Source organism: Aulostomus chinensis, chromosome 9 (genome assembly GCF_037954235.1).
Source record: "Aulostomus chinensis isolate RoL2024-O1b breed Wild chromosome 9, RoL_Achi_v1.0, whole genome shotgun sequence".
In the NCBI taxonomy this organism is placed as follows: domain Eukaryota; kingdom Metazoa; phylum Chordata; class Actinopteri; order Syngnathiformes; family Aulostomidae; genus Aulostomus; species Aulostomus chinensis.
The window spans coordinates 1,439,507-1,459,639 of NC_141328.1; the positions used below are offsets into that span (position 1 = coordinate 1,439,507).

The 20,133-nt window shown below is 46.6% G+C and overlaps 1 protein-coding gene and 1 long non-coding RNA gene across 4 annotated transcripts; one reads left to right on the forward strand and one right to left on the reverse strand.

Moving 5' to 3' along the window:
- Window positions 1-151: 151 nt before the first annotated feature.
- On the forward strand, window positions 152-4,864 carry LOC147255330 (uncharacterized). The gene is made up of 3 exons (XR_015117790.1): window positions 152-852; window positions 937-3,317; window positions 3,429-4,864. It is a non-coding gene; the product is annotated as an uncharacterized LOC147255330 (long non-coding RNA).
- Window positions 847-10,162, reverse strand: klhl21 (kelch-like family member 21). Of its 3 annotated transcripts, XM_086212990.1 has the most exons (7): window positions 10,148-10,162; window positions 9,922-10,040; window positions 6,109-7,194; window positions 3,795-3,887; window positions 3,482-3,626; window positions 3,036-3,108; window positions 847-2,888 (listed from the first exon to the last, which is right to left on the reverse strand). In XM_086212990.1, exons 3-7 carry the CDS (start codon window positions 7,148-7,150, stop codon window positions 2,559-2,561), a joined length of 1,683 nt encoding a protein of 560 aa, XP_086069116.1. In that variant the 5' UTR covers window positions 7,151-7,194; window positions 9,922-10,040; window positions 10,148-10,162; the 3' UTR covers window positions 847-2,558. The 3 variants fall into 3 exon arrangements, with proteins under 3 accessions (XP_086069116.1, XP_086069114.1, XP_086069115.1); XM_086212988.1 differs by lacking the exon at window positions 10,148-10,162 and having other exon boundaries at window positions 848-2,888; window positions 3,482-3,887; XM_086212989.1 differs by lacking the exons at window positions 9,922-10,040; window positions 10,148-10,162 and adding an exon at window positions 9,244-9,561 and having other exon boundaries at window positions 848-2,888; window positions 3,482-3,887.
- Between the last annotated feature and the right edge of the window lie 9,971 nt (window positions 10,163-20,133).

The window sequence follows — 20,133 nt, forward strand, 5'->3', positions numbered from 1 at the left end:
GATTCACTTCCTGAAGCGATGATGTCACACCCACGCCATCATGAGTATATGCCAGGGGCATGATGACATCAGTCCATCTATCCGCTGTTCTAAGGTTCTCGTTTGTCATGAAACCAGACAAGTAACATTTATGGGTTTTTCAGAACGGGGTTTCCACCCGTATGAGGTTTAGAAACTGAGCTGAACCAGCGCTGACCTACCAGGACCTGTCTGACCCAGAACCAGGTCTCTGACCCCTTTGAGGACTGATGAGTTATGCAGGCCAGGATTGGTGGGGTGAGAACACGACTGCTGATGTCACCACGCCATTTCCTCATCAACCAGTTGTTGCTCTTGCGCAGCAGAACCATGACCCATCCCCTCCAGGAGTCCTTGAAGTTCCGTTTTTTTCTTGGTCCGGTTTGGAACCGGAATCCTCAGTGAGACCACAAAAGTTTGGCTTGGTGACAGGAAGTCTCAGTGAACTTCAGGATATCAGTGTTCAGTCGATGTCTTCCTGGAACACCTTCACCGGAGCTTTTGGAGAACTGACAAAACCCTTCGGTCCAAGATGGCGCCGGCACTCCCATGGTGCCATCTAGTGACGGGAGGTGGGAAGTTCTCCGTACACCTGTCTGAGACCAGCTGCAGCTGGACGAGCTGGAGGGAAAATGTCTAAGCACAATGAAAACACCTGTGTTAGTACTGGAAAGGCAAATGTTGGGGTGAAGTACTACTTCAGCAGATCCACGTAGAAGTACGAGGAGGCTGAGCGTCTTCGAGGAGAATGGAGGCAACGTCTGTTCCCGAATGAACTCCTGGAGGCAGCGGAGACATCAGAACCTCCTTTGTCCAAACTAAAACACTCCACAGGTTTGTAGGTTTAAAATACAACTTTATTTTAGGCTTCTGACTTCTGCTCTTCATAAAAAACGTAATGCATTCTTGTGTTTTCAGCCTCGGGAGTCACCGCTGCCTGAGGACCTACAGTGATTCAGCAGAGCAAAGTCCGACTGCGCCTACGGAGCCACGCTGTAAACATCAAACAGAACTAGTCAGAAGGTCATCACTCAACCAACCCACAGCACACTGGTATGAAAACTAAGTGAACGATGCCGCATGATTGTTGCCACGGTAACAGTATTAGTACGAAAGCAAGAGTCATTTAAAGCCGAGTGAGATTCTTCTGCACTTCCAGTTGTGAAGGCCAAGCCTCACCGTTGGCGACCCACAACACTGTACGCCATAAATAAACACACAAGACAGAACACAACCATAAATACTCAAAAAAAAGGTAAAACCAAACACTTCATGCACGTTTGAACGGCGCTTATGGAGGCGGAGCCGGCGCGTGACTGTCATGGACCTGCTGCCGTCCGGGTCCTGGCAGGGGGCAACAAGGACTGCTTTAGGAATGTAAACACACTTTACGCTTTCTGACCTCATAAATGTCTGAATTTTACACTGAGAAGTGACTGACACATGAAACCAGGAGGAGGAGCCGGCGCCGGATCGTGGCGGCAGCAGCTCAGCTCCGGCCACGCAGACCAGATGCCAGGGGATGTGGAGGCGTCCCAGGCCCGCCTGGAGATGTGGCCCCTCCACCTGTGCTGGGTTGCCCCAGATGGACCTCCAGCTCAGATGTAGAGGAACGGACCCTCATCCCAGATACGAACCAATCCGGTGAGAGCTGGAGGTCACAGACTGATGATGTCATCAGGACCACATCTCATGCAAAGACTAGTGATGCATCCTCATCCCGCCGACCCGCAACCCCCCCACGACCACCACGGCAGGACTGGTGACCCAGCTGGTGGAGGATGGGCGGGACATCACACCCGGGACCTGCACACAGCTATGGTTCCACCTGGAGGAGGGAGGGGGAACTGCCCTCGGCCACTCCCCCAGATCACCTTGGGCTCCAATAGTGGTGGGCGGGGCTTCTACAACCTTCTGTCTCATCGTCTTTAGTTGCATTTGTCATGAAAATCTTGAGGGAATTTCCTGGACTTTTGGCACCAACGACACCTGGAGGTCCAGGTTATGGCAACCAATTGTGGCGGCAGACACCTGTCAATCATCATCGCGTTTACATCCACAGTGGGACACCACCTGGAAACGTGATGATGATTGACAGGTTGCATGTTGGGTCAGAATGCTAACAGTGCAACAGCTACATGTAACCGCCTGTAGTCTGTGTCAAAGGGAAAGTTCTGGTTCTGGTTCTGGTACTGCAGGAGTTCAGACAGGAAGTGCCACTGACACAGGAAGCCCAGAGCCCAGCTGACATGCTTCTGACTTGAGGCAACAAAATGATGCATTTATAGAGTGTGTGTGTGTGTGTGTGTGTGTGTGTGTGTGTGTGTGTGTGTGTGTGTGTGTGTGTTGTACGACACGGTAATCAACAGAATACTTGAATTCTACAGGAGAAAAGTGCAGGAGGTTCACCAGTGTGGTGACCCGGACCGCCGGGTCCTGAGGCCGCCCGTCCCATGGGTCAGCACCGGCCCACACTGATGAGGTAACGTCACAGGGAGGAGGGACGCAGGACCTTCGCCGTCCTCGTCAGCTCCTCAGCCTCAGTGCTGGGGGTTCACCTCCTGGTTCTGGTTGAGATTGTTGTTGAGGTTGTGAAGCGCCTGCTGACGCTGGTGCCGGTGCAGGTGAATGGCGTTGCTCTCAGGTATGTCGGTGGGTTCGAACGCGCTGGACACCTGAGGCATGAACTGACGGAAGATGCTGACGCTGCCGTGCCAGAAGGTGGGCTGAGGAAGTCGTCCGGCCAGAGTCCAGGAGCGGCTGCTCAGGTCGTAGGCCTCCACCACGTCAGACAGCTCAAACGTGTTGTCATAGCCACCGGACACGTACAGCTTACCGCCCAGCGCCGCCACGCTGCCCCCCACGTGGACCTGACCACACAGGTGGTAAATGGAGGGATACATGGTGAAATGGACACAAGGGCGAGCGCACACGTGCAGCTGCATCACACTGAACTCTCTGACATCACAACTGCTTGGTGTTTATAGATTCAGATTCTGGGGCTTTCAGACACACACCTGAGTCATCGGATTGATCTTGTCCCACTCGTTCTTCTGAGGGTTATAAACATCAACCTCAGCTGAGTCATCCCTGAAAAACACACACACACTTTTCAATGAACCATCATCCTCAACATTAACATAAACAACTTGATTCGATACCTCCATCCACATTCATATTTCTATCATTTCATTCACGCGCTACGTCTACATGGACATGGACAAGAATGTTCCAGATGAACAGAGACGGACTGATGGATGGATGGCTACAGGGCGGAGGACACGCCCCCGTCTGCTCAGGTATATTTGGAGTGTTGGGCGCTGCGTTGGTGACGCCGGCTGGAGGCTTCATTGTGTTTTGTCATCATTAATTCCTGATAATTGATTATTGATTTCTGCTCCTAAAAGCAGCTCACAAGCGCATTGGTCTACGTGACAAATGACAACATCCGTTTCCTCCTGACCTGACGAAGAAGATGAGGCCGCTGATGGTGACGGTTTTGGGCGTGAAGGACCAGGGTGGCAGCTGACCACAGTTGACCAGGGACCAGCGGTTGGTGTCGGCGTCGTAGCTCTGGACAGCCATAGTGTCCTCCCCCGTCAGGCAGCCTATGGCGTAGAGGCGGCCGTTGCAGGTGGTGGTGGAGCAGTTGTCCATGGGGTGCAGCATGGGGGGCAGGGCCTCCCAGCAGTCCACAGCGTGATCGTAGCGCTCGGTGCTGTCGGACGCCACCACGTAGAGCTGACCCTTCAGAACACATGAACTGTGGTACTCACGGGCTTTCAGCATGGGGGACACCTCCGTCCACTCGTTCACGCTGGACTTGTAGCGCCAGACGCCATCGTAGAGGCGGGAGCCATCAGAGCCACCTGAGGGACACCAGGACGAGGTCAGCATCAGTACCAGGTGCTGGTGCTGGACGCAGTATTACTACATTCATGTGAACACACACTGACACACGTGATCGGTTCAATACTGGATCTCGCTCATCACTGGAGGTGCAGGTCTGCAGCATGTCAGTCAAATACTACAAAGTACTGAGCTGCTGCAGAGGTATCCAAGCCTGGAGAGAGTACTCCCACATCTCAAAAAATACCCCCCGTTAGCATCTAAATATGGGAATGACACGAGAATGAGACTTTCTTCTACAGTTGATATCAGAGTAGTCAGCATCATCAGGTACCAGCACAACTACCTCACATTACCATGCGAGTAAACCAGCCCAGGAGTCTAGTACTAGTACACAGGATACTTCTACATTTACTTCCTGTTGATTTAATATTCATTCTTCTCTCAACATACAGGACTTTGTTTCCTTTTCTTGATGAGTTCAACTTAAAGAAGCACCAGAGTGAAACCAGTGTGGACCGTCTATAGCAGGCAGAACCAGCAGCACCAGCAGCACCCTGGTGACCATCAGAACTAGCTGGGTGTAGGTTGACACGCACTCTGACATCATCGTCATGGTGCTCACGAACCCTTCAGCTCTGAAGCACATAAATAATCAAACGTACTCAGTTTGTTCAGGGTTAATCTAGCGTGTATCTTTGTAGTACTTCTACCAAGAGCTTGCAGTGTTTATTCGGTGTTGACCGTCGCTCAGCTGAGTGTTAAACGGTTACATCTTGAACCCGGTGGAACTTAAACACCTTCAGTGCTTCAAGTACTTTAATTTTAGAAGTCCTGCTACTAAATATATGAATAACCGGATCAGTCAGTGACTTATTGAAGGTAATAAAATCTGTCAGTAAACATGATGCAATCACATGCTACTGCTGTTATTTCTGCTAACGAGGCGGCGCGCTAATGCTGCTAAATTTATGGGATGTTATCAGAATCCTGCAGGAGTCACACGCTGTGACAGGTGAGTTCCTCCCTCCGGGCCGGCCCTGCTGAGGATGAGGACGATGACACGGCTCAGTCCTGGCAGCACAACAAGTGCTCGGACTGATTTACACTCACGCCACAACAAACGAGCCCACAGTTTATTTATAAGCAGCGGGAGTGGAAATCTACTGACTACCAACAGTCGCTGCTGGGTTCCTCAGGAGGAGAGCAGAAGAACATGAAGGAACCTTTTGAGGCAGGAACTCATTCCCTGAACTACCATCCCATAATCACAGCAACAACCTCGCCACGAACGCACCACAACCTCACATCTGACGTCTGGGAACTCGCTAACAGCTCAGATACGGGCGAAATATTGTCAACATGTTCAACTGAGATGAACAGAAACGTTGCTGTTACACCGTTAGCATCACACCCTTAAACGTGGCGTGGGAACGTTGGTGGACAGTCGGACTGCAACTAACGACTCTTAACAGTCGACTAGTCACCGACTATTGAAGCGATTAGTCGACTCATTGGATAATTATTAATTTTTTCTTAAATCTAGCATGAAGTTGATTTAATTATGTGGCAAATGATAATAAACACAAGAAAGATGGTTCAATGAATAACACATCTTTTATTGAACACTGCGGATTCGTACAAAAATTAAATAACAATGTCAAAGCCAGATCTCTCTTTTACAGTGAAAACACGCTTCTAAAATGTCCAAGGTGTCCTAAAAACCGTCCTGCTTGAATGTCACTTGAATCTCACCGAGGAGAGTCAGACTGCGCTTCGTTCAGCTGCCCGACGGGCTTCTTTAAATGTTCCTGCATCGCCGCCATGACACCAAGGTCTGCTTAGCAACCTTTGCTAGTAGACTTTTTATTCTCCGTATCCAGGCTGAAATGCTCCCAAACTTTAGAAGTTTTGGTGCGCGTACCTGATGTTGACGCCGCGTTCCTGTATGTTCCCGCTCAGAGACAGAGACGCTACTGCGCATGAGCGACTCTCAGCAGAGATCATAATCAAGAGAGACGCCTCACTCTGTTGGAAAAACGTGTCTGGCGACAACAGTCGACGATGGAATTCATTGTCGACTGTTGCTATTATCGATTTTGGTCGACAACGTCGACTAATGGCTGCAGCCCTCGTGAACATGATGAGCAGATCAGCGGCTCCCTGTGGGAGCTCGACTGCAGCTCTGGTACTACGGCTCTGGTGGGTCAGAACATGTCTGGAGGGTACAAACCAACATACCTGTGACATACATGTCGTTTCCGAGGGCAGCGATGCTGTAGCCTCCTCCCAGGTGGTCGGGGAACTCGGCCAGGTAGCGCCACTGGCCCGTCTGAGGGTTGTAACAGTCCACGGTGACCAGCTCGTCACAGTCCTGGTCGCAGCCCCCCACCACCACCAGGATCTCCGCCAACCCCGTGGACGGCCGTGGTCGCATGCGGTGGCAGGGCCGGTCGTGGCGGTCGTACTCACAGGACTGGAAGCTGCGGGCTTCGTTCACCATGCGAAGGCAGGTGGGTGACAGGTAGACCAGCGGGTCACTCTCCACATGAGCCAGCAGGAAGAACCTCCTGACGAAGGGGAGCCGGACCTGCTGGAGCAGCTCGGGCCAGTAGTGTAGCCTCCGCTTCAGGTCTGCCTTCACCCAGCGCACGGCAATCTGATACACCGTCTCCTCTTTGTCCACACACAGCTCATCGTCTGACACAAACTCAAGGAGGCGTTTCCACGGCAACCGCTCAAAGTCTGTCCCTTTCGCCAGCTCCATGATGTTTTTGAGGACAAAGCGGCGCGCACTGGCTGCCAGCTCTCGGCAAGCGTAGGCCTCTGCAAAGTCCTGAATCTCCAAGCAGTTGGAGACATCCAGCCGTTGTTCCAGGAAGGCGCAGCACGCCTCTTTGACCGACGGGAACTGGAACAGGTCGGCTGTCTTCAGCAGCAGGTCCACATTGTCCTGCGTCACAGTGACCCGGCCCGTGTAGCAGAAGTCCACCAGTAGACCTAAGAGCTCAGCAGACACCTCATGGAGAACCACTCGGTCCATGACACTCTCCCTCAGTGTCCCAGCAAACATGGCCCGGAAGTAGGTGCTGGCCGCCGCCAGCACGGTACGGTGACAGTGGAACTCGCGACCCTCGGCACACAGAGTCACATCGAAAAACTTGCGCTCTGCGCGGAGCTCGTGGATTCCTCGTAGCAGGTTGAAGGCGTGGGCTGTGTCGAAAAAAGGCAGGGTGGACGGTTGCGTCTGTAAGACGGGCTTCTCCATCTGGCCTCTGTCCATGACGTCTCAGGGTCGGCTGGTTGTGCTCAGGGCGCCGTTTACATCTACAACACACCAACCAGAAGGTCCTCAGATCACAACCCTGACCGAACCAGTTATGATGACAGCATCATAGTTACACAAAAATACAGCAGCACATCAACATTCTTGCAAACTCCTCGCAGCAAAAGCAACGAAGCTGCTGCGTTCCTCACCACCTGACCAGCTCCTCCCCTCACTGCACAACTGACACAACAGAGTGGAACGTAGCTGAGATCTGACCACCTCCTCACCCCCAGAGACACCCCACTATAAATAAACCAGGATCCATTTCCAGGGAAGGGGGTGGGGGTGGGGGGTGTTAGAGAGAACACCTAGAATCCTGCGGCCTGAAGCTGGGGGGGTACAACCCCCCCTCTGGTCACTCATGAGTAACTGGTGGAGGTGCAGAGTCCAGCCCACCTCCCCAAACACAGAACTTCCTGCCATCCTTCCAGAAATCCTCTGACCAAAGCACCATAGAAGAAGAGATGACGGCAGTAAACAAACAGGAAGAGGCGGCGTAGCAGAAACACGACTGAGGTCATGGGAGAATCATCTCAGGAGGTCGTCAGGGGTTCGGACCAATCAGCGTCCTCAGCGCCAGTGACATCGTCGCACGTCTGTGTCATGACCAAACTGGACAGAGAAAAAACCTGCTATCACTCAGTGACGTCACATCAGCAACATCTAGATTCAACATCTGGCTTTGAAAGGAGAGCTTCACTTGTACCATGAGTACAGTTTTAGAACCCTTCAGCAGCGTCCACAGTTCCCTTCACGATCCCTCCAAGCCTCTTTGCAGAGCTCGGAGCGCCTCTGCTGCTCTGGACGCGCAGGTGAGAGTCACGCTTGTGACCAGCACACCTTCCATACCTTCCAATCAGGGCTCCAACAATGCCCACCTGGCTACCAGAGCGGTGCTGCCCCGACCCAGGCCTGCCCAGACCCAGACCTGCACCTGAGGAGCCACCAAGGACATGAGGGAGGGGAGGCTAGTATGTGTGTGTGGGGACCACTGTGACCCACCAGCCCCCCCCCCCCCACACACACACACAATATTCTTCCTTTCATCGTGTAGAAGGGAAGCACTCCTGGAGCCCCAGGCATGACAGCAGTTCTATTCAGGACAGAAGGCCTGGGAGCCGTCAGTCCTGGGCGCTGCAGGATGGTTGGAGCGAGCTGGGTTCTATTCCTGGAAGCAGCTGATGAGAGGGTTTATGTCTGTATTTGGGAAGCAGTGTATCTGCAAACAACAGCCTCAACTACGGTAAACAGAAACTCTGCCATCACACTGACTGGAAGAACCAAATGAATCACCACCAGAACCTGGATCAGGTCTAAGGCAAGGCAGTTTGTCTCCAGGCTTCATGGCATCATAACAACAGCCTCAGAGCCTCACATCGACCGAGGAGAAACTCCATAGAAAACCTTTAACAGGGAGAAATGGGAGAAACCTGAGAACCAAGAGAGCACACCTTCTGCTGTGTGCGTCACCGCTTGAGAGGAAGAGAGCTAATCAACACTGATGATGTCAGCAGCCCGTCGACAGTCACATGACCCACATCATAGCGGTCACTTGTTTATCTCCTCAGTCTCTTAAAAGCTGCTGGTGCGTTTATCAAAGTCTTTGATAAGCAGAGATTCCAGGTGGAGCCTCTTCAATGCAGCTCAGCAGGAGTCCGTCTGACCGCGTTCACTGGGGACTGACAGAAGAAACCAGCGGCTGGTGGACCTGCATGGTTACAGTACTGCATTTGATACTGCATTGATACTGCATTTGATACTAGGATCTGAGTCGTAGTGAAGGGTGTCAGAGCCTGAGATCCCTGGAACGCAGCGCACGACAGCAGCACGTTCATGTATATATGTATGTACATATATATGTGTGTGTGTAATATATATATATATATATATATATATATATACACATTAGAGAGAGAGAGAGAGAGGGAGAGATTCATCAGACAGGCAAAAACATACAACATTTCCCTGTTACAACATTTCAGGGGCAAAGTAGTACTTTTACTCCGATACATTTATCACGACTATAATACAAATATCTGTCGTGTTACCGTGGCTCTGTAATCCACCATTTTTATCTGCGTGACCTCCGGTGGACTGAGTCTGCCTCCTGCGTGATGTCATCACCACGTTCGTCACAACTCAACACTGGATTAACGTTTCAGATGAGACAGGTGACCTCATGGTCACAGAAACGTGACGTCATGACGCAGTGACTTCAGGTGTGACTGCAGGAGAGATTTAATGAGCTGGTTCCTGGTCATGACTCAGGGCTCCCGTCGGTGGTCCCGGCTAACGGCGGGCTAACGGCTAACCCTGTTTGAGGAGGGGAACCTTCTCCAAACTCAGTGACGTTCATGTTTACAGAGCTGCTAGCTAACGCCTGACTGTGGCACACACAATGCTACCCCCCCCCCCCACACACACACACACACACACTCATGTCGCCACTCTGTCAAGCTCGCGACAACAACACGGCCAACATGCTAACAACTTCTGTCCAGCAGACCAACTTCCAGCACGTCTCGAATTTCCAGAGGCCCGTTAATGTGATTCACGGCAGCCATTTTACTACGCAGCCTAAACGTTCTATGAGTCACGCGACACCGGACCCGTTAGTTTGATGTTCAAGCTTCACCCCGGCGTTCACAAGCAGCTCCTCACGCCACGGGCCGGTGTTCGGCTGGGAGGACCCGAGCTTCCCAAACGCGCCCTCACAATCAACTTACCGGTGCTTGTCCTCACCGGACGTATGACGAGTCCGAGCGGTGGAAGCGGAGCTGTGGCTCAACTCTGGTCCTTCTGCGCCATCATGCTGCGTTCAGGGACCGCAGGAAATGTCGTTCATCTGAGCACGCAGGCGGTTTGTGGGGACAAAAGTCTTTGGGTTTACTTAAACAATTCATTTATTGTTTAACCGTTGCAATTTTTTTAAAACACTATCTGCTGATTTACCCGAATTAATCTGAACACTTCACATCTCAAATTAATGCCACAGCCACAACAGTGCAGCTATGATTGCTAATAGCCCTGGTGGTTAAAAACCACTAGAATTCCAGTGTCCGAGGTGATTGAAAATGATGGGACATTTAGGGGCAATAAATGACTCGAGAAATGTTCACGGCACAGACCTGTATGTTACAGTTTATGTGCTCAAGTTCAAATCACCTGAGTGGCGTCACTACTGTGTAACTTCTGTTCGTATTCATTGACTAAAAACATCGTTGAGCACTTGTTGGTCGCTCACTTTCAGGCCTACACACTGACCCACTCACTGAAACTCATTTATAAATCAAAGTGAGGATGAGTCCTGGTTCTCAACCAGCAAGGATGTTCAAAACGTCCAACTACAACAATCATGTCAGCGATATTCCTGCTAAATTATAGATGGGGACACGGGGGACCTCTGGTGACATCAGATGGTGGAAGGTACTAAAAACTGAACTAAAACTAAAAAGAATACACACACACACACACACACACACACACACCAGGTGGACAGCAGCACTGCACTGAGCCATTTCAGTTTTATATAAATATGTACAACTATATGAACATAAATATAGAACTAAATAAAATGCAATTAAACATGTATGTCCTGTATTTCCAGTCAAATGTCTGGCCCTCATTTGGAGGTTTTAGGTCACGTGACATGGCAGCGATTGCAATAAGAAGGAGCGGCTCTTCATCCCCAGCAGTCATGGAGGAGGGTTAGAATTTATTTGAGTTTGTCCAACCTTCAGCCCAGTCTGGGCTCTCGACCAGGCCCTCAGGGAGCTGCAGCCCAGAACTTCTCTAACAGAACCATGAAGGTCCAAGCGACACAGGGAACTATGAGCTGGAACTCTCTGTAGAGTTCTCCTGAGCTGTGGAACGTCCTCCTGAGCTGTGGAACGTCGCCCTGTGCTGCTTTCATGGAAGCTGTTTATTTAGGATGCTAACTTTAATTTTCCTCTGCACTCTGAGTGAAGAAGAACGAGTGAGCAGAACGTGTTCTTGTGATTCTCTTTGTTGGATCTGGATTTTGTTTTTGAGGGGCTTGTTGGACCCTCTCCTCCTGTCATGACCCTTCATGTCTCTGGCCCACTGTGTGTGACGGAGGTTCCTCGCTCGGCTGTTGTGAAGCCTCGAGGAAACGTGGGTGTGTGTCCGAAGTGTTGGATCATTCCTCAAGGCCCACTCAGATAAACCCAGAACACCAGTAATACACTGGTTCAGCCACTAGATGGAGACACACAACACGTATGTAGTAGACGCACTTCAAGACAAAAAATCACGTCCCTCATTGGTTCATGACAAGGAAAGACGCTGTCCCACTGAGATTTCTCTGGACTGAGAACAAACGCTCTCGTTGGGTCAACTAACGTGCAACTCAGCAGCTTCTCACAGTTGCAGGTCGTTTCCAGCCTCCTGCAGTCCGTGAAGACTGAGGCGCGTGCACGCTCGGACCTCGCCACTGTTGTTCGTCACTCTGGACCAAAGCGTCTCCACTGCACGTCTCCCTGTGGATGTCCGTGGACTGTTGCTGCTGCGGGACGTCACATCCTGATCCGCTGAAGTCACTTTACTCGACGTTCCCCTGGAACAAGCGAGCCGAGCAGTTCTTTGAACTAAAGCTGCTTCTCTCCGTGGCCCCAAAATGAACCTCCTTCAAAGTCACTCGCTTCTTTCCTTCTGTCCATCATGAGATCAGCATTTCCCTGCTCGCCTCGGGGCATGATGGGTAGTCATTCTCTTCATAGTTCACCTGTGTGGAGGCGTCAGCGTTCATGGCTCTCCCTCATCTCTTTATCTGCACATTCGCCAGTCCAGCATTCAGAACTCCTGTGTACAAACGCACTCACGCTCATAAAACTTTACATTTGATTTAATGTCGATGCTCAGACATCCAAACAATTACTGACTTAATTCGTTTTGGAAGTTTTCATTACAAAGTTTCATCGCCATCAGTGTTAATTATTATCCACTCAAGATGAAAAAGTGAAAAAACAAAAACAAACCAACAACTGCTTCTACGGCTCTAAAATGAGCAACAGCCAATCACGTTTCACTCTCCATACACCAGCGAGCCAATCAGGAGCCGTGGATATGATTTCAGTCACATTTATCCCTCCCTTCATCCATCCATCATCCCTCCCTCCATCTATGTCTCCCTCCATCCATCCATCCATCCATCCATCCATCCCTCCCTCCATCCATCCATCCCTCCCTCCCTCCATCTATGCCTCCCTCCATCCATCCATCCATATAAAAATGGAGGCGGCACAGTGGTGCAGTGGTCAGCACTGTGGCCCCCCAGCAAGAAGGTTCCGGGTTCAAGTCTCAGCTGGACTGGTGACCCGTCCAGGGTGAGGGGATCCCTCATCCCTTCATCCATCCATCCATCCCTCCCTCCATCCCTCCCTCCCTCGATCCATCCATCCCTCATCCCTCCATCCATCCATCCATCCATCCCTCATCCCTTCATCCATCCATCCATCCCTCCCTCCATCCCTCCATCCCTCGATCCATCCATCCCTCATCCCTTCATCCATCCATCCATCCCTCCCTCCCTCCCTCCATCCATCCATCCCTCCCTCCCTCCATCTATGCCTCCCTCCATCCATCCCTCATCCCTTCATCCATCCATCCATCCCTCCCTTCATCCATCCCTTCATCCATCCATCCCTCCATCTTCTCCCAATTTTCCTGTTCAGGATGGTGGGGGTGGAGCCTATTCCAGCAGCCTTCAGGTGAGAGGCGGGGTTCACCCTGGACGGGTCACCAGTCCAGCTGAGACTTGAACCCGGAACCTTCTTGCTGGGGGGCCACAGTGCTGACCACTGCACCACTGTGCCGCCTCCATTTATATATGATGTTTAAGAAAAGGGAAAAAACAAAAGAGTATTATTGATTATTTTATTATTATGAAAAATATTGTTGTTTTCTTACTTTTAATAAATCCATGAATAAAAGCAGACAGCAAACATTTTTGTGACTGTTAAGCAAAGAAGAGCAGTGATTTGCTGTGGTAAAAAAATGTGAGGTGTCATCAGAGACGAGGGCAACATGAACACAATGAACCCCTGCTGTTTGTTCAGGTTCAACCTTACGTTCACTGTCCATGTGGATTTAAATCTCAAGCAGGGTTTGAAAGAGCAATTGGTTGAGCTCACTTCCTGGTCCTGTTGTAGGTACATCCTGTCTCCCCCATGGCGCATCCATGCCATTGTTGAGATGCTCTGTTTATATTTCAGGGTCACTGTGTAAATATATACAGTATATATAATATATATAATATACATGACAGACTGCCTCCCTGGTGAAGCAGCGCTGATACAGAGGACTGATCAATAGTGGAGGGGCTGGATGGAGAGAGGTGAGGAGGAATAAAGGAGAAGTCCAGAATTAAGCTGCAAAGTTGCTGATGACGAGAGAAAAGTAGCTGGAGGTGGTTCTTCCAGGGCTTTGCTAACTAGCTTGTGCACGTGCAGTGATGGTGCAACACATCACGCTGCGCGCTGAAACCACAACAAAGGTCAAGATGTGCTTTGGTTAATTGAATTCCAAATTTATTGTTGCACAGCGCTGCCTTTCCTGGAGGTGTCGGGTTTGAAGGACTCAGTAACAACACTCTAGAACCTTGTTGAATATGTAGCTGTGTTGGTGAGTATTTGCCTGTCAGGGAAAACAAAACAGTGGCTAAATACATGAAATAAATATTGAACACGTATGCTTTGACTGTTGTGGTGCAGCAGGATGCAGCTGAAGCAGCTCGGTCAGCAAAACCTCCCTGAGGACATACGAGGAGAAGGAGCTTTACTCAGCTCATTTCTCCATTTATACGCATTATTATTATTATTCATACATTCAAATTTGAACATTATTTATTGTTTCTACTCGCAGGGTTAGATGAGCACTGCAGTGGTTACAAGACACACAGGAGGACAAATGTATGTCAGCCAAGACTGTGAATTTGTGAGCTGAGCAGCAGCTGGTGGTTCCACTGGAAGCTCAACACATGGGGAGAGGCCATAACATACAAACAAAGATACCTCCATACATACAAAGATACAAACATACAAAGATACATACATACAAAGATACAAACATACAAAGATACAAACATACAAAGATACATACATACAAAGATACAAACATACAAAGATACATGCATACAAAGATACATACATACAAAGATACAAACATACAAAGATACATGCATACAAAGATACAAACATACAAAGATACATGCATACAAAGATACATACATACAAAGATACAAACATACAAAGATACATGCATACAAAGATACAAACATGCAAAGATACATGCATACAAAGATACATACATACAAAGATACATGCATACAAAGATACAAACATACAAAGATACACACATACAAAGATACAAACATACAAAGATACATGCATACAAAGATACAAACATGCAAAGATACATGCATACAAAGATACATACATACAAAGATACAAAGATACAAACATACAAAGATACAAAACATACAAAGATACAAACATACAAAGATACAAAACATACAAAGATACAAACATACAAAGATACATACATACAAAGATACAAAGATACAAACATACAAAGATACATGCATACAAAGATACATGCATACAAAGATACAAACATACAAAGATACAAACATACAAAGATACATACATACAAAGATACAAACATACAAAGATACAAACATACATACATACATACAAAGATGCAAACATACAAAGATAGAAAACATACAAAGATACATACATACAAAGATACAAAGATACATACATACAAAGATACAAAAGATACAAACATACAAACATACATACATACAAACATACATACATACAAAGATACAAACATACAAAGATACAAACATACAAAGATACATGCATACAAAGATACATACATACAAAGATACAAACATACAAAGATACATGCATACAAAGATACATATATACAAAGATACAAACATACAAAGATACATGCATACAAAGATACATACATACAAAGATACAAACATACAAAGATACAAACATACAAAGATACAAACATACAAAGATACAAACATACAAAGATACATGCATACAAAGATACATACATACAAAGATACAAACATACAAAGATACAAACATATAAAGATACATACATACAAAGATACATACATACAAAGATACAAACATACAAAGATACATGCATACAAAGATACATACATACAAAGATACAAACATACAAAGATACAAACATACAAAGATACATGCATACAAAGATACAAACATACAAAGATACAAACATACAAAGATACATGCATACAAAGATACATACATACAAAGATAAAAACATACAAAGATACAAACATACAAAGATACATGCATACAAAGATACAAAGATACATGCATACAAAGATACATACATACAAAGATACAAACATACAAAGATACATGCATACAAAGATACAAACATACAAAGATACAAACATACAAAGATACAAACATACAAAGATACATGCATACAAAGATACAAACATACAAAGATACAAACATACAAAGATACATGCATACAAAGATACATACATACAAAGATAAAAACATACAAAGATACAAACATACAAAGATACATGCATACAAAGATACAAAGATACATGCATACAAAGATACATACATACAAAGATACAAACATACAAAGATACATGCATACAAAGATACAAACATACAAAGATACAAACATACAAAGATACAAACATACAAAGATACATGCATACAAAGATACATACATACAAAGATACAAACATACAAAGATACATGCATACAAAGATACAAACATACAAAGATACAAACATACAAAGATACATGCATACAAAGATACAAACATGCAAAGATACATGCATACAAAGATACATACATACAAAGATACAAACATAAAAAGATACATACATACAAAGATACAAACATACATACATACATACAAAGATACATACATACAAAGATACAAACATACAAAGATACAAACATACAAATATACATGCATACAAAGATACATACATACAAAGATACAAACATACAAAGATACATACATACAAAGATACAAACATACAAAGATACAAACATACATACATACATACAAAGATACAAACATACAAAGATACAAACATACAAAGATACATGCATACAAAGATACAAACATACAAAGATACAAACATATAAAGATACATACATACAAAGATACAAACATACAAAGATACAAACATATAAAGATACATACATACAAAGATACATACATACAAAGATACAAACATAAAAAGATACATACATACAAAGATACAAACATACAAAGATACAAACATACATACATACATACAAAGATGCAAACATACAAAGATACAAACCATACAAAGATACATACATACAAAGATACAAAGATACATACATACAAAGATACAAAGATACAAAGATACAAAAGATACAAACATACATACATACAAAGATACATACATACAAAGATACAAACATACAATGATACAAACATACAAAGATACAAACATACAAAGATACAAAACATACAAAGATACATACATACAAAGATACAAACATACAAAGATACAAACATACAAAGATACAAACATACAAAGATACAAACATACAAAGATACATACATACAAAGATACAAACATACAAAGATACAAACATACATACATACATACAAAGATACAAACATACAAAGATACAAAACATACAAAGATACAAACATACAAACATACATACATACAAAGATACATACAAAGATACAAACATATAAAGATACATACACACAAAGATACAAAAAAGATACATACATACAAAGATACAAACATACAAAGATACCTCCATAAATACAAAGATACAAACATACAAAGATACATACATACAAAGATACAAACATACAAAGATACATACATACAAAGATACAAACATACAAAGATACAAACATACAAAGATACATACATACAAACATACAAACATACAAAGATACAAACATACAAAGATACATACATACAAAGATACATACATACAAAGATACAAACATACAAAGATACATACAAAGATATACATTGTCAGTACTGCTCCACAGCCACAAGTGTCCTCTCTGTGGTAGTGCCATGTTTCTGGTGTTTCTGAGGTTTCTGGTGTTTCTGAGGTTTCTGGTGTTTCTGAGGTTTCTGGTGTCAGGATGCAGACGCGCCCTACATGGTGGAGGTTGTGTTGGGCTTCTTGGTGCTCCACCATGATCCACATGTTTTTTTGTTTGTTGTTCCATGTTGCAGCTACAGGGTTCATGTGCTGTCGACCGAGTCACAAAGAGCATCTTTCAGTCAGACGTCTCTGTGTTTGAGCTCGATAATCCCAGGACAAAGTGGAAACCCCCCCCAAACACTCGGTGGCCTCCAGTGTTTCCATCACTCCCAGTAGAGGAGGTGTGTTGTTCTCTTATGAGGACCCTCTTCCTCTTACGCCCACATTTTCATATTGAAGTTGCATCACGCTCATGGAAATTTCTGAACTATTGGTATAAAATGCATAAAAACCTTGGAAGCTAAAGGTTGATTCACTTCCAGACTGAGGTCGAGTCACAGAGCCTCCCACGCTCAGGACAGGGCCGCCATCCTCAACGCCATCCTAGTTGACATGACCCCAAAAACAAATGTTGGAAAAGTTGTTTTCTTATGGACGTGCGACCGTCTGCTTTGCTCACATCCTCATCGGCATCAAGTCACTGAGACGTGCCGACGACTGTTGGTGTTTTCTATGTTGATACGCGGTGTTTGGCAGAGGAGCGCCGGCTCTCTGCATCCTCTCCTGGTTGTGCTGTGCTTGCAGGTGGAGTTTCTCATATGTGAGGCAGGTTCCTGTGTTGCTGATACCTTTGCTGGGTAGAAACACTTCAGCTCAGATCTGCTGTGATTAATAATTCCTGAAGGTCTGCTTATCTGCTTGCCTGCTGCAGCCCGCAAGATAATCTGCAGTCTAATCCAATAATATGCCACCGCCTTTTGGGGTTATGACCACTTCTGTGCATCTGCATTTTTTTTGAAAGCACACAAAGAAAAATTTTTGATGGAATGTGCAAAAACTTGTCTATTCTCTCTGCATTTGCAGTAAAATTGCCTGACGTCCCTTCACAGTCTCTCGAATGGAATATGACCGTGATCATTTATGCTGGTGTCACCGGTGCCATCAAAGTGCCTCAATGGGAGGCTGGGGCTCATTTATCATTCGGAAAAATATATTGTTTGGAGATTCCAAGACAGCGCTTTCTTCAGAAACCAGCAAAATGTTTCTGTGGTTTCATTTATCACGATACCAGTTCTCTCTTTCACACAAGGAGGGAAGAGGCTCCCAGTGCAGGCGACTCCACATTTGTCCATCTGCTACTTCAGTTTGCCTCCAAACACGCCACAGTTAATCTTGCTGTCACACCGTCCATGCATGAGTGCCTGATGGCCCAGGGTTAGCAGGCACACACTGACACAGTCAAACAGCCGAGGATGTTAAATACCGACCACGCGGGACTCTAAATACAGAAGGTCGCAGTCCGAGTGAGTCATCCTGCCTCAGTGACACGAGCAGCACCTGCACGTCCACATCCAACCACTCACTTGCTGGATGCTTCCACGCCACACTCTAACTGCTGAGGGGAGTTTGCAGTGGCGCCGTGTATTCTTCAACTGTTACTATCACAGTGGAGATGCAGGCTTCCACTATCTGACAAGGTTAGAGTGAAATCCTCTTTATCCACCGGGGAACTCGAAGATTAACAGGAAGGAATGTGAAGAACTCAGAACTCCACAAGGGGAGCTTAGCCCGACCCAGAACCAGGTGCTTCTTCCATCAAGCTTTTCCCTTGTGACCACTAGGTGGCGATATAATTTCCTGTTCTATGGTGAATCATTACAGGGGAACTTGAGTGTTCTTCTTCTCCCTGGCCTCTGTTTTCCAGCTGTTGTGATGGGAGTGCGTGATGGGAGCAGCCATGTTTGAAGGCCTCCAGAGGAGCAGCTAGCGTGTCGTCCAGCGTCAGGCTCCACCCACTGCGAAGAGGTGATCACCCTGACAGACTTGGATTGTTCTTATTATTGCTATTATAAAAATAATCTCACAAATCACTTCCACACAACAACTCTACACTTCCAGGTTCATGTAGCAGAGTCCCTGCAGAGGGCCGAGCTCTGGCCTCCCACCCGCTCTCGTCCGTCCTCCTGCCTACGGACATCATAAACATGTGTCCTTCACAGACGGAGACATAAACAAAGGAGGGACCGTTTATCCCAACCAGCCGGTCTATGAAGTCATTACATGCTGACATGCAGCTACGACACGCTGGTCCTCAGACGCTCTATGACTCACCTCGTTCAGCTGCCCTGATCCAACAACATGTCGCAAAGAAACAAGTCAGCGTGTTAGAGCAGCGGCACAGTCACACATGTGGTGACACCATGACAGCGGCTCGGGAGACGTCAGTGGAGACAGTATTTTTGGCTCTGTGTTTGCTTGTTTCAGTCCTGAGCCTTATTTAATTCTTGCTGAGTACATGACTTACCCCGCACCAGCACCCTTCAGAATAATCCCCACATACAAGACTAAATGAGCTGCTAACAATGAACAAGCAAGTTTCTCCAGCTGCCTCCGTCTCTCCATAGAGGAAGTGACACTTACACAACAGTGTCCCTGCTGACAAAACGCTTCATTTTACTTCAGTCTGTGGAAAATAATAAGACATTAAATCCTGGGAGGGCTTCCTCGCTGTCTGTCTTGGAAGGATGGCTTTGCCTCCTTCTCGCCAAAGGCGCTTAGATTTGGGGTTCCTGCCTCTTGCCACGTCTCTGTGGCAGCTGTGTTATTATGGCCGAAGATTAGCGAGTGCTGGTAGGCGCTGGTGGGCCGCTGTCTGAGGACCACTCATTACGAGGG